General features: G+C 36.1%; 1 protein-coding gene across 1 annotated transcript; it reads right to left on the reverse strand.

Annotated features, from left to right (window-relative positions):
- Positions 1-2,173: 2,173 nt before the first annotated feature.
- On the reverse strand, positions 2,174-8,474 carry LOC123555397 (sulfotransferase 2A8-like). Its single transcript, XM_045346041.2, has 6 exons — positions 8,332-8,474; positions 7,212-7,410; positions 5,746-6,072; positions 4,879-4,982; positions 4,168-4,345; positions 2,174-3,266 (listed from the first exon to the last, which is right to left on the reverse strand). Exons 1-6 carry the CDS (start codon positions 8,353-8,355, stop codon positions 3,151-3,153), a joined length of 948 nt encoding a protein of 315 aa, XP_045201976.2. The 5' UTR covers positions 8,356-8,474; the 3' UTR covers positions 2,174-3,150.
- Positions 8,475-15,256: the final 6,782 nt, after the last annotated feature.

Raw genomic sequence — 15,256 nt, forward strand, 5'->3', positions numbered from 1 at the left:
TACTTCACAAGATTAATATACACATGTACTTTTATTGCAATAGAGCAACGAAAACTAATGTCAGGGTGGCCCGATATTTCTAAGGCTTGTAATATCATGCGCGATCCTAAATCGTGTTGAGTCGTATATCAAGAAGTTCTGTGATAGACGGAAACAATTCAACTAGCGTTAAATATATTTCACAGGCCATGTATATTAACTTTTGTTTAGTGAAATTTTAATTTTTGTCCTAACTGAGACCGTGATCCTATATAGAAGTCCAAAAGCTTCTCCTTTGCCTACATATTTATTTTATTTTATTCAAATATAAAATCACTGTCTGGGATATATATTTTTCTTCATATGTAACTATAATAGGGAAATTTTAACTGTACATTTACTTTACTTTTGTTTATAACTTTAAGTTATTTGAATCACTTTCTAGTTCATTTCCTGGAAATACTCTACTTCTGTCATCTGCAAAACTGTTGTCATGACCCTAGTATCGTTCTTACTCAGAATCTCTGTGTTGAGCGACAGAAAATTTTACCAATTTGAAAGTACTCACCTGAAGTAATATTATATATTTACTAACGATAGAGCAGTCGAATTTAAAACAGGCCTAACTTTTACTTAAAGCCAATATTCTACGGCCAATATGAAAATGCAACTATCATGATTTACATTTATTTCCGTAAGACCGCCATCTATAGTTCGTTCACGTATTCGCACACATATACGCATCAAAACCCCTTCTTGACTTAGTATATGTTCAAAAATTAAAAAAAACACAGTTTGAAATAAAATCGAACACAACAAAGCACCGAATAAGTTTATTTACATTTAGGTTAAAAGGAATTTTAGGGGGAAAACAACATTTTGAATTTGAGATTCTCTTTTAAAGTACTTACAGTTTTATTCACATCAATAACGACACTGAAGGTTACATACAAGTTTACGAAGTAGGCAGTCAGATGAAAACTGTCTAATAGATATATACGAGACTGAGATCTATACTATCAACTGGATTTAACGTTAAACCATTTGATATGATATAATGAATCAAGAGCGAGTCTCCTTTTTAACAAAATGTAACGTTGTCTTTCAGTTCGAAAGAAATTGTATTAAAACGGTTTCGCTAAATTCAGGGCATTATACAATAGTAGCAGTCATAATGCAGTTGGACCAGACTGCTGTGAAACTGATTAAACCGATGCTGCTCAAAAACTTGACCCTTGTTCATTCCATTTTCTTTGGAAATTAAACTTACATTTTTTTTTCAAGACTTAGGCCTGCCTCAAGATACGTCTTGTTTATAAAAAGGTTCGAGTCCTGTATCCCAATCCGATCTACTCGTTTTTTGCGATCTAAAGAAGATCAGCCGTATGCATGAGTGAATAAGTCATACGTATAAGTTACTAAAGATAACAGGTAAGGGTAGATTTCTCGGAAGCACAGAGCACTACAAACACAGTGTTAGAGCCACGCATTTGCAAAGTAGGCCCACAACAAAAAGAAGCTATATTAACGGAAAAATATTACAGACGGGTTGCTTCAAAAATCCAACAAGTACATTTAAATTTTTATGCAAAATAAAGATAGAGGGGGACGAAGGGGTAAGGGGTAGAAAGAGGCTAGTGTGTTGGGGGTTGGGGGGAGGGCGAGGTTGAAGGGGAAAGTATAACAAGGATGAATATACAAAGAGAATACTACATTCCTTAATCACAGTCACACTACAACGTATACCACAATAGCGCAGACATTCATGTACCAAAGAAAAACACACACAGACACACCCAACTAACTAACTAACATAGACAAACAGACAAGTAAGATACAACACCACTATAGGGCACCGCCCAAGACACACAAGCACACACATATAAGAAGGGAAAAAATCGTGTACCGCCTTAGGATTCTGGCAGCCAAAATAAAGGAGGTCACGAAAGCTTACTTATAGTAAAGGGGGAGGGGATGCCAAAACAAGGGAGCGCAGTTGCAAGAGGAAAAGATAAGGCGAAAGTGGGAGTGAGGAGAAGGAGAATAAAACGCTAACAACAAACAAGCAACAAAAAATACAAAACAGACAGAAAACCAGTTGAAAATAGGAGCACCGCCTTGGAACTTGGAACGGTCAGTAACCCATATAAAGGAAACTAGGGGTGGGGGGGGGGGGGGGGTTTAAATGCGTTTAAACGAAGTCCTGCGTAGCAGTTAGTAAGTCGTACTCAGGAGATTATGTCGTTGGTAGGGTTTCCTTCAAGTCTCTCTGCTGGCACCAAAATGCTACCATATTTTGTATAATAATTATTTTGAAAATTAAAATTAGTCAAACAAAGATTACTCGTCGGTTATATTTCAGTTGAAAAAGTCTACAATAAACATTTTATACAGTAATAGTTCGTCTCAACTGCAGTTTTGTAATCATCTATTCAGTTTTACAAACTAGGGATAGTTAATATACTGATACCAAACTCTTGGTTGATACAGTTATGCCAAAACTTAGACAGAAGTCAGTTTGCAGAAATATCTAGCGACAAAGGTATGAAGGTATGATTTGTGTACATGTTCAAAAAAGTAATAAATCACGTATGTCGAAGTTAATGACAAGGATCTGTACATTTACGAGCTGAATATATACCGATCAGAACTTGAAATGGTAAACTGAAACTGTTTAAGAACTTTTTTATGTATGTCACACGTTTGATCCGTACCTTTTGTAATAGATAATTAACTTTAATCGATAACATCTGTGAAAAGATCCCATGGAAGCATGAAATGTAACCCAAAAAGAATAATAGCAGGCTTGGTTTCCGCTTTTTCTATTTGATTGAGTGTGTTCATGAGAGGTAATAAAATGTGCAACACCTCTCACGCCCCCTAGCACCGGCTTAAGCGGAATTCTATTACATATCTACTGAATGAACTCCAAAGGACCGAGTTTAGTATATGGCACATTCCTAAATACAAAATTCATGTGTTTTTATACATTCAATAATCAAATATATTGACATGTTTATCATTAAAATAATGTTTAATCATCATCGTCTTCGTTAATACTTCCAGTCTTCATGGTAAGCTAGAGACTGCGTGTTACAAAGATTTAATCCAGTAATTTAAAGCAAATCCATGACTTGTTACTGAACACATTTTGTCTGTCTGAAATCGGCTCTAGCAATTCCATACATCATAACTGAACATACTGTTCCTAAATTTCTCTTCAATAAGTTCCTCTATCTTCTCATTTTGTGCAACAGTGAAAAGGTTCTTCCAGTCTCCAATAACTCCTGAAAAAAGTTTTAACATTGATGCATGTAAACATGGTAAACTTAATCCCTACCGTTTAAAGCTTACATACCCGTTCTGAAATATTCGTTTTTCTTGATTTATATACCCCTTTGGTCGTGCTTGATTTTATGAGATGAGATTTTTTCAAGGATCGAATTCATAGGGTTACAAGATGCAATATGTACTACGTAATGCGTATCGCTAAATTACTAAATAGGGATAATACTTCAAACTAGCTATGATAAACGATATATTCCAAGTGGTTTTTAAGGCATGACGGCTCAAAGAGCTTGTACATATGTTTATTATATCTTTCCGTATAATTTGGATTGTTCCCATGTCAGCCGTAGATAACATTCAAAAACAAAATATAAAGTGAATATTCGGATGAACTTTGATAAGATATGGCACAAAGTTATTAGATCAAAAAAGGACACTCAGACTCTTTCATAAAAATCATAATGTCTAATATTTGTAAAAGGACGTTTTTTTGTACAAATTATTTCTTTAACACTGACAGAATCAACATGATATATGAATTATCATTTGTGTCTTACTTCATACTAATTCATTAAATCTCTAATATAATGAAAGCTTCAAGCTTAATATATGAACCACTGTTGAGTGCACTGCCTGGTAAGTTCTGGTGTCATATGAGAAATTGTTGTCTTTACCCCAGTGGGGATCGAACCATCAACTCCCGGGTTAAGCGTTCAACAACGTTACCACTACAATGCCGCTTACATGATTCTTGCATAATTAAATACAGCTCTGAAGGTTTCATTAAAGATTAAATTATTTCAAATCTTTTATTACCTTTCCTCCATTATTTTGTTTATTTTCGAATGCATCTGTTCAATTTTCATTAAACATAAACGGTGATTTCAATGATGTAGTTACCTTTTCTGTAGAGAATTGACTTCCCCTTTTCATCAATTAAAGGTGTCTTGACTTTACCATTTTCTACTTCAGCTTTAAGGGTTCCAAGTGAACATTTGTCCAGCACAGCTTGAAGTCGTTCGTCTGAATGATTTAGTCCAAGATAATTCTGAATCCTCCGAAGCTGATTCAAGCTGTCCTACAAAGACAAGACATATTTTTTGTTGCATGTGTTATGTGTTATACACTCAAAACTCATCAACCTGATAGTATGCCTATTTATAGGAGATACGAAAGGTATTCAACTGGACACAGAAATTTAAATCTCTGTGAGGCATACACGGGAATTTCGTAATTAGTAAATTGTGCTGTTTTCATTATTACAATATGTTATGGACACATGTTATTTGATTCGCAAAGTTCTAAGTTGAAGCGTGAAAATAAGTAACAAGTTTCGAGAGCATGGAGCTCGTATGGTCAATCTACCAACATAAGATGCTCAAACGTTTAAATAAGCTTCCAGTAGCGACCAGCCAGAACCATAAATACACTTACATTCTCTCACTTTTTCTATAATTTGAAATTTGCTTCTGAAATCCGTTTGTTTTAAATACATAAGTTATTAATCCGATTCTTAGTCTTAACCATAATATTTCAGCCCTTTCAAAAATGACTGAACTTGTCATTTTGTAAAATAAACATAATACCAGCGGTGCTATATGGAGTACGTACCTTTTTTAAGTCTTCATATTGTACAACTAAAACATTTTGTTCAGGTTTCTCTTTGATCTGCTGTTGCCAGTTATTGTAGTAGTCAAAATATGATCCAAACGGCACTGCAGCAAAGATAACATTTTAGAATGTAATAAATTATGAATATTATAGCTTATTTAACATTGTTTTGTGCAATACGGATACATTGTTGGATGAGTACCCAGCTGAGAAAACCATATTGGACGAGCCGCTATGCTGGTTACGTGTCCAGATATATCACAATGTTATATAACCTTTTTTATTCTATATCTATTTTATTTTAATTTAAATATAAAATGATTCACTGAATATTATATTTCTGCCTTTTCTGTATTTTCAAGAGGCATAATCAAACATTTCATACAGAGCGCCTACTTCACCCGATTTACATTCAAAACATTTTCATGCGTTTCGGGCTTTATCGTATGTTTAACATGGGTTTGTTGAACTGTCCAAATACGGAAAAAATACAGTTTTTTGACGCACGTGCGGTCACGTGTTGCAAATAAGCGTTCACGATTGGATAAATACAATAGATATAGAATATTTTTTATTCATTCAGGGGAATTGCGTAACAGCAAAATCAATTAACATCGTACCATATTGCATGTGTTTGAAGAAGGCAGTGCGTATTTCAGATCCACAAAGAAACCTATCTTCATTCCGATGCAAACGTTTTACCAAAAAATGTCAAAATGGAAAAAAATACAGATGAGATCGAAATGTTATTATTTCCGTTTGTTTTTGTTAGATGGCAACTGTCCTTTCGGACAATTGGTCGATCTGTATTAAATGACATATGTATGTTATATATATTTTTATATGCAGCCATATTGGTATTCTTACTTTTGCCATCCATCCAATAATTAATGTAACTGTTCCAAGATAACTTTAATCCGCCGATCTTCGTGAACTTCCGTAAGTGATGAAATAGTGAGACGCTTGTATCTTTCGGGTTTCTGAACACAACAATAGTTTTCCCGCCTTTTTCAAAATGTTCGGCTGGTAGTCGTTTTGGCTGATAATGTGACACTATGATTCTATTGCCATCCCGTTTCTGTGGCCAGTCCTCATAATTGAACAAATCTATAAGGCAAGGTGGATGTGACACCAGTGTGTCCAGTGGGCCATGATACATAAGGAAGTGTAAAAGATTCGCCGTCCAGTGTGTTCCTATCGAATGAAAAACAGATGTTATGAACAAAGCATTTATACATTGTATAGCATGTAAGCATAGAATGTGGAGTAAATGTTTATAATAAGTTTACATTTTCTCAGGTTAATTTATGGTATTATTAGAATACACAAATTCATTATACAGTTTCGTCCCTTCAAAATCAGTTAGTGTCATTTCTTAGACGAAATAAGTTTGAATATTTACTTCACTTGAATATGATTAAAGATCTAACAAACATTACCCAACGCTAACAGTGTTACTTCCTCTTACTTATCTGTACAGTGGACACTGTCATCACTGCCATCACGTGTAAATAGGGCTGAATTTCAGCCGACTTATATTTGTTCCATTTTTTAATTGTGTTGTACAAAGTTCGCACAGTCAAAACCTTTGACGAATCGCTCACAGTAAAACATAAATATATTGAATACTTTACAGTGATGCTTTCTAGAAAAAATTCTTGCGCGGAGGTTGAGAAATTACATTTACATAATACCCTTCTCAGATGATCCGCGATAGCAACGTTATTTTTTTTATCAATTTCCTTCCATATTAAGGTTTTTCGTTCTTTATAACTTTTATATACATTTTGTATTAAGATTTATCTTTATGATTTTTTCAACATTGTCGTATTCATAAAAACAAGAAAAAGTATATGATTGCATGATCGAATTTTCTTTCTTTGACAGTAGTTATATCATTAAAATTAACAAATAATCAAGGCCTTCGAGTGATGTATCGTCTGATTTACCACGGTTCAGAGTTCAGATGTGTAGGAATTGAACCACGAGGGCGTTAGCCCGAGTGGTTAAATACTGAAGCATCTGAACGATGAACCGTGGTAAATTAGACGATAAATCACAAGAAGGCCTTGATTGTTTTCATTCTGACATGGTCATTGATATATTTTAATAAATATTATGCTGGGCTTCATTTACGCGAGGAGTAATGTATCGGACGTCATGCGGCAATTTGACGTCATAATGCTCTCGCGCGTCAATCGTTGTTTATCGCAGAATATATAGAGCTTGGTTTTCTTCTTTGTTTAACTGGAAATCAAATCGAGCCATGTTAGGTATAAAGATCACCTTAATCACAGCCAAAATATCGAGTGTATCAGGATTTAACCAATTACCTGTTTTCGGATAGCTACTGACAAGCACATCCCCGTCTTGATACGGTAACTTCTTAACATAGGAAAGCCGTGCTTTAATTCCTTTTTGCATTGCTGAAACTGGCATCACAATCTCTTCAAATGTAACAACTTTTAACTGTTCCCCGTTTTCATCTTCAAGAACGGATACCTTGCCTTCCGCCCCCTCGTTGTGATTTTCCTGAAAGTGTAGAGTTCATAATTACCATAAGTTGGCCATTTCTATCGCCATAGGTCTTTAATTTTATCATAGAAATGTTAGAAAATCGTTATGTTTTACATGTTACATGAATGATTTCAGTGTATTCTAAACGAGTTGATATAAGTTGTGATTTCTTTAGTCCTTTATCAAAAGTGAATTTAAATAGTCTCATTTTATTATGAAAATATAAAAAAAAAACATGAAATTCCTTCTAATGTTTCAACTTGCCTAAACTTGCCAGTGCTACTTTTATTACTCATTCAAGTTCGGTGTTTCGATTGTGGTTTGTAGACATAAGCATATTTCTTTCAGTGTATAAAAAAGCCTTTAATTTGAATTGGTGATTAATCTAAGATTTCAATTTACAAATAAATAAATAAAAACACGAGGACCTTAGTGGCCCTATGTCGCACACTTGACTATTTGACCTTTAAGTTAGATACTAATATATAAATGTCACACTGAGTTACGAATGGTAACAATTGTTTTGTATGAAATATCTATAAAACCTGTTCAAATTCCCCTATTTTAACAAATCTGAGAGATCCTGAGAAGGATGCTACAGTCCAAATTTAATGAAAATCCACCAGGCACATCACGATAAAAACTTATTTAAAGCTATCTACTTAGTAGAATTTTTAGAAAATGTGAAGATTTTCTTTTGTAGTTGTTCAAATAACGGCCTTATGCGGCCGACTTAGAATCACTGGTCCCTCGCCACTGTTTGTTTCGAATCCTCGTCCCGCTTGAAGAACTTATGCATGTGAGGAACCTATCCAGTAGGCGGACTAGATATCTGCCATAAAATAGCTCGGCTGGCACTATCAATAGTTGGAACGTCGACATAATAACTATCAATGTGATGCTATGATGTTAAACCTAACAAAAATAAAGCATTACCTCCTCTGCACTTGTTTTATCCATAGTTTTATCCTCTTATATTATTTCTACTTCTGTTAGCTACTGAACAATCTATCGAATGTAGTTCTACGCTCACAGCCTGGTATATATATGTAAATGTAAAGTCATCCTACCTTTTAACCCATCACTAATATTCGCAATACGCGCAAACACTACGTATAATGCGTCCTACCTTTTAACCCCGATTAATCCGTCCTACCTTTTAACCATATGATTAAGTAGATAACATACGGTTGTTTTGTTGTACTTTTCTTAATGGAACGGTCCTTATTTAAGGTAATTTTTAAAATTCGGTGAGATTGATAACGAAATATGCGGTATTGCACTATCCGCCTTTAAGATAGTAGCTGTGATAGTACAGTTAATTATGTTTGTATTTTGCGGTTATATGATCGATATCCGACAGAGTTGCAATCTTTTCATCTTTAACACAACGTTTTGTGAATCCATAAATTCTTATGAAAGATAAACTGAAACAACATGGAAATGTGGTGTATTGTATCTCTTTTTTTTTCCAATATAAGTACCGCACAGTATTATCGTATTTCTATTTTAGGAATGTGCAAATAAACAATCAGTAGCATTTTTAATTAAAATAAAATAGATATATATGAAGTTTGCTACATAGTTGGCTTTCTGCTATTCCTTCAAACATACTTTAAGCCAGCTCTAGATGTATTTTCTTAGTAGCATCAATTATCTTGTAGATTTATTTTCTCTTACGTAAATCATTCAATGACACAACTAATAATCATGTGGGGTATTTATATTTGCATCTCTGCACTTGTGTGACACCAATAGAATATTAACTATAATAGCTAAAATCCTGGGAAATAAATTCGTTCATTTAAAGATATCCAATAGCCATCTTTCAATATTCTGTCTTTAGATATTTACGTCAAATGTATATTTATAATCCTCATTAAATGTATTTAACGTTACTAAACTTATAAATAAAGTTAGTATGTAGAACTACACTCATATTTCTATGTTACACAGTATCAGTTGATCGTTTAACATGTAAAATCAGGCATTTTTAGGTTGAAACCGCAAGGCAGTTGTGACCAATAACTACTGTATTTCGCAGCTTGCAAGAATATCAACCGCACAGTTTTCACTGAAGGCAGATTAATCCGCCGTCCGAGAAACATAAAGGCTTTTACCCGTTTTTCAGGTTAATCGACAGATATTTGTTATTGATATAAACTGTTCTCTGAACCTTGTTCTACAGTCTGTTGGTATTTCATACACATGTAAGTACAATATGGTTAAAGAATACGTCATTTTATCATGAGAAAATATGTTTATATGTCTGTTGACCCATCATGGCTAATTAGAAAAGTGAAGGTGTATTCCTTTAAACATTTCAGAAAACCCCAGATGTGACTGAAACCCATAAAAAATTGCCGATGGATATAGTTCGAAACGTATTAAAATGATTTCTCTTACTTATCCTTAATATTACATATTGCACTCGTCATCAGTAATAAGAGAGTATAAGAGCTGAATTATTTTGTACTTGTATACACATGCGATTCTCTCTACCTGTCTCCGTCTATGATTTCGTCTAAAAACTGATTAGTTAAAAATAAGTTTTTTGAGGTTGTTCCTAATCCCGTACCGTACAACTATATTCGGGGACAATCGGTTTTGTGCGGAGAATGGCGGAAAAGTACGGAATCCGCAGTCTATTTTTAGAAATATATTTCGCGGTTATTATTCAATCATAACTGCGAAATAATGCCTTTAATATGGTGAAATATAATTGAAAAAGATATATAACCATTTTTAATAGAACTTTCATATCGAAGTAAGAATGATATGCATTGATTTGATTAGACAGATGCAATCGTTTTTTGAACTATTTCCTCTATTCTTTAACGTTTCTTATATTTTAGAGATTTTATAATGATAGATCTCATTATTATTTATTTCCTATATTTAATATTATTTTTTAATAATTTTTAGCGATTAAATTATAATTGAGTCAAAGCTTTTGTTTCAGTTTATCTAATAGTATTTCTTTTTTCTTTTTTTGTAAATACAATTATTGTAGTATATATTGCTACATTACCCTTTGTATACTGACGTATAATTATCTTATCCAACTTTTGCACAGAAGATGGGATGATTTAGAATCTAAATGCAATCGTCGTGTATGTTACATATTTGTTGCCAATAATTACCTTCAATATGCAAAATTAAATAAAACTATTTAAATACTTACAAGATCCCTGTAAATCGTAAATGTGTTTGGATTTTTTATTGGAACTTGACGGCAAATACGTAATTTCCGGATTTGTATTTTAATAGTTGTTGTATTGAAAGAACGCCATGATGTAGAAATCTATTCAAAGTTTGTCATTTTAATAAAGGCTATAAGGCCAAAACGTTAATAAAACAGAGTGAAAACGTTAGTCTTTAAAAATAAATTGTTAAGCAAAATCGAATCAAAGCAGTAACGAGCGATTAGTTATGTAGAATATCACATGGTAGCGTACTGTTGACGGGTAAACAAGCGGCAAACACTTTTGCCTCTAACTACAAAGATGTTTCCAACATCCCCATCAACAGGGAACGGCAGAGGGAAGCCCGAAGAGAAAAAAGGGAAAGGCAGACAAGCCAAGTTACACCAGAATGCATGAAGCAGAGTCTTAAACTGCATGAGCTACAGACAGCTCTTAGGCAGTTGAAGACAAAGAAGTCTTCTGGACCATATGGAGTCACAAATGAAATGCTGACCCATCTAGGCACTGCAGCAATTTGCAAACTCCTGGAAATTTACAACTACAGCTGGACACAAGGACTGCTTCAACAGATATGGTAAAAGGCAGCCATGATCCCCATCCACAAGAAAGGGAAGGATCCAAAGAAGGCTGCAAGCTATCGCCCAATCAGCCTTACCAGCTGTGTTGGAAAGACCATAGAGAGGATTGGGAATGCACGTCTGAAGTGGTACATGGAGACCGCAACGCAACAAGCTGGCTTCAGACAATTCCGCTCCACCGAGGACCAGTCACTTATCTATCGCAAGAGATAGAGGACGCCTTCCAAGAGCAGAAAGTCGTGCTTACAGCATGGATTGATCTGCAGAGGGCGTTTGACAAAGTCTGGACTGATGGACTCCTCGTCAAGCTGATGAGATGAGGACTGGAGTAGGAGGTCACATGCTGAGGTGGATTAAGTCATACCTCCACAACAGGAGAGCAAGAGTCAGTTTAGAACATGCCAACAGTAGGAAGTTCCTGTTGCGTCATGGTGTCCCACAAGGCGGAGTCTTATCCCCTACACTCTTCTTGCTTTTCATCAATGATCTGGTGTCTGAACTACCGAAAGGAGTTAAGGCTGATCTCTACGTTGACGATCTGGTGTTATGGTGTAAGGAAAAACATGCCACGTCAGCCACATACAGGATGCAAGCAGCCATCAACAGGCTTTCAGCTTGGGCTGAAGATTGGTGTGTATCGGTCAATACAGAGAAATCGTCCACCACACTATTCTCCCTGTCGTCAAAGCAGAGGGCGGGTAAAATTAAAATAGGAAATACTTCGCTGATTGAAGCAGACGAGGCAAAATACCTCGGAGTGACCTTTGACAAACGGCTAACCTGGAAGCCCCGCAATAGTCAAGCAGAAGGAAGGTCCGTAGGAAGCTTGTCATGATGCGCAAACTTGCTGGTACAACGTGGGGGAGCAAATGAGCAATTACTCAAGACAGTATATCAGGGAACAGTGAGACCCCATTTAGAGTATAGCTCAACTGCCTGATCCACTACTGCCAAAACTAACCAACAGACTTTAGACAAGGTTCAGAACCAAGCATTGCGGATCATGACAGGTGCTACAAAGTCTACACCAATCTCCTTCATTGAGAAGCTAACAGGCACACAGCCGTTACAAGACAGAAGACATGCAAAGGTTCTGCTTCAAGCAGAGAAGTTCAGGTCTTGCAAGACCATTCCATGAAAGCCAAGCTAAATGACTACACAAAGAATCGGCTCAAACGTAGTAGCTTCGTACAGAAACTCAACCGAGAGTTCAAAACTGAGCTGAGCATACCAACGACTCCCCTAGGTAGTGAAGACAATTTAAACCCACTAGCGAATGATCTGTCCTCAGTGACTGTGAGACTTGCTGTTCCTCGTCTTGACCGCGGGAAGCAAGAGGATGAAGGCATTCGGAAGAGCCTCACACTTGCTATGATCAATGAAGACTATCCTCCGGAATCATGGACTCGTGTTTATACAGACGGATCAGCCACATGCGCCGTGAAAGATGGAGGAGCAGGAGTTTTCATTCAATACCCATCTGGCAAGAGAGAAACACTACATGCAGCCACAGGAAAACACTGCAGCAATTACAAGGCAGAGATTGAAGCATTCATGAAGGCAGTCTCAATGGCTGAAGACTCGACAGAAGAAAGCTCATCAGTCGTCATTCTCACAGGTGCACTGTCTGTCACGGAAGCTCTGATCAACAATAAAGCTCCGCAGCTAGCCAGGAGAATGCAGAGCCTAAGTATAACCTGCAAATTAGCACTTCAGTGGATTCCATCCCATTGTGGACTTGCAGGCAATGAAGAGGCAGACAAACTGGCTAAGCTAGGAACTCAGTCAGAGCAACCAACAGAACCTGTGAGTTACAAGGAGAAAGTCACCATCATCAAGGCACTAACGAGACCAAGGATGGAGGAAGATGCTTTTCATCTCCTTGATCGGTCTGAACAAGTGATGATGGTCAGGCTCCGCTCAGGGCACAACAAGCTCAGTGCTCACATGTACAAGAAATACAGACTGGCATCATCGCCAGCTTGTCCATGTGGTGCAGAAGATCAGACTGCGGAGCATATACTTCAGAGATGTAAAAGGCATGACCAGGAGCGAGCTGAGACTTGGCCGACAGATACCTCAATCCACCAGAAACTGTATGGAGGCACTGAGGATCTGTGGCAAACCACAAGTTTCATCGAGGCTACTGGTCTGACAGTGTAGTCGCGAACGACAAGAAGAAGAAATGATGGCGTACACTTTCTCGATGAAAGCCCTGCCAGCTCTTTGCTTAGTGACTTCCAGCTATATAAGTACAATATGTCTTTTGAAAAAAGGAGAAGAGATCCGTGTTCCTTAATTGTCCAAACATTATATATTTAGCTCTACAGTAACAAAATTTTCATGGGCACAGTTCTTTGCTTATATGCTAACTGTGCAGAAGTCGAAACAACAGGATTTTGGGGTAGACAGATCTTGTTTCTAGCTTGATGGACCCCACTGATTTCTGCTGTTGTTTCAGCAGGGTCGATCGTTTGTAGCAAATGGTTTTACAAGGTAGCGAAGTTTATAGGCAACAGACCATAGATTAAAGAAATGTAGACTCGGCTAAACTAGATTCTATAACCCATGCCTCAAGAATCGTGAAAGTGGGTGTATATGTGGCATTTTGTTGAATTTTGAAAAATAATTAGATTTTTCTATCTTACTCCATACTTTTAAGCTAGCTAGATAGAAATAATTTTAATACTATATCTTCTAGTTAAGGATAAGGGAAGGGACCAATATTTGTAAAAACATTATTGTTTTTATCTGAAAACTTTTATTTTCTTTTTTTTTTTGGAAGTCGCCAACATATGGGTTATTCTTAATAGGTAGCCTTGTTTACTTAATACATAACGTTTTTTTTTTCAAAACAACATTCACCGTAATATGTACAGTAGACCGGTGGGCATTTAAAATGTAAACATTTGGTAGTATTAATTACGTCAGGCCCGCTGCCAATTGTAGATTTTTCGTGAGTTTGTGAAACGTTTTAACATACTGTTATCCAGACACGCAGAGGTACATCCTAGATGGTATATAACTTTTGAATACTGAGCCCTTCTAGATCAGTCCTGGGAAATACGAATATTTCCCACTTATATGCCAACCTTGCTAGAACAGTTGTTAATCCTCGTTTAATTTACCGATTAAGCCTTGTACATACACACACACAAAAAAACCCCTGAAACCTGGCAAACATTGATAATATTGGAGTTGAGTAAATTTATAATATTGGATTTGAACTTTCTGAGATCTGATTACTTGGAGAATTAACTTGGAGTTGAACTTTCGAGGTGTTGAATTCTTGGAGTTAACCTTTTTCTGGGTGCAGTAAGTGCATTCTGTTACTGTACAGAGTGCATTGCTTGTGGTCGTCTGATTCTACGATATTATTTTCAAATCCTTCAAATTTCGCTTGAAAATCCTTTTTATTTACAGATTTATCACCACAAGTTAGCAAATCTTGGTAATATGCTTCTGTTTACAATTGTAGAACAAATACTGACACATTGCAAACATAAATGATATTGGAGTTGAACTTTTGGAGTTCTGGTCACTTGGATAATAGCGTCTGATACCTTGATGAGCAGTAGGACCATAATGGGCCTTCTGTTTGATATATTTTCTTAAATGATGAGCGCAGTTTGGGAGCGCTGGGAGCATATTTATGTATACTATGATTTTGGATTTACTGTTGATAAAAATTATAAACTAAACATGGTTTAAAACATCGTCTGCTACTGATCAAATCATACCTAAACGAGTCCGTCATCTGTGCCATTGTATAGGATTATTGACCTACCCTTCATTGTTCTCGTTTTTCAGGGTGCACAGACCTTGACCTGCCCTCTATTGTTTTCGTTGAAATATATTCTGAATGTCATCTTCTCAGAAAATTTCAGATCGATCCCGAGATATTTTACTACTTTATTACATGTGAAAAATAGCTCTCTGTATAGAAAAAGATCTGAAGGGATGCACATGACTACTTTGGGATTGACCGTAATTCAGTGAAACCTAAACGAAAATATTGCAGGCTCGGTTTGATTGAGCCTTTTAATGGAGGTAGAGGAAATGCAAGCTACAGTCCAC

This window comes from Mercenaria mercenaria, chromosome 15 (assembly GCF_021730395.1).
Source record: "Mercenaria mercenaria strain notata chromosome 15, MADL_Memer_1, whole genome shotgun sequence".
Taxonomy (NCBI): Eukaryota; Metazoa; Mollusca; class Bivalvia; order Venerida; family Veneridae; genus Mercenaria; species Mercenaria mercenaria.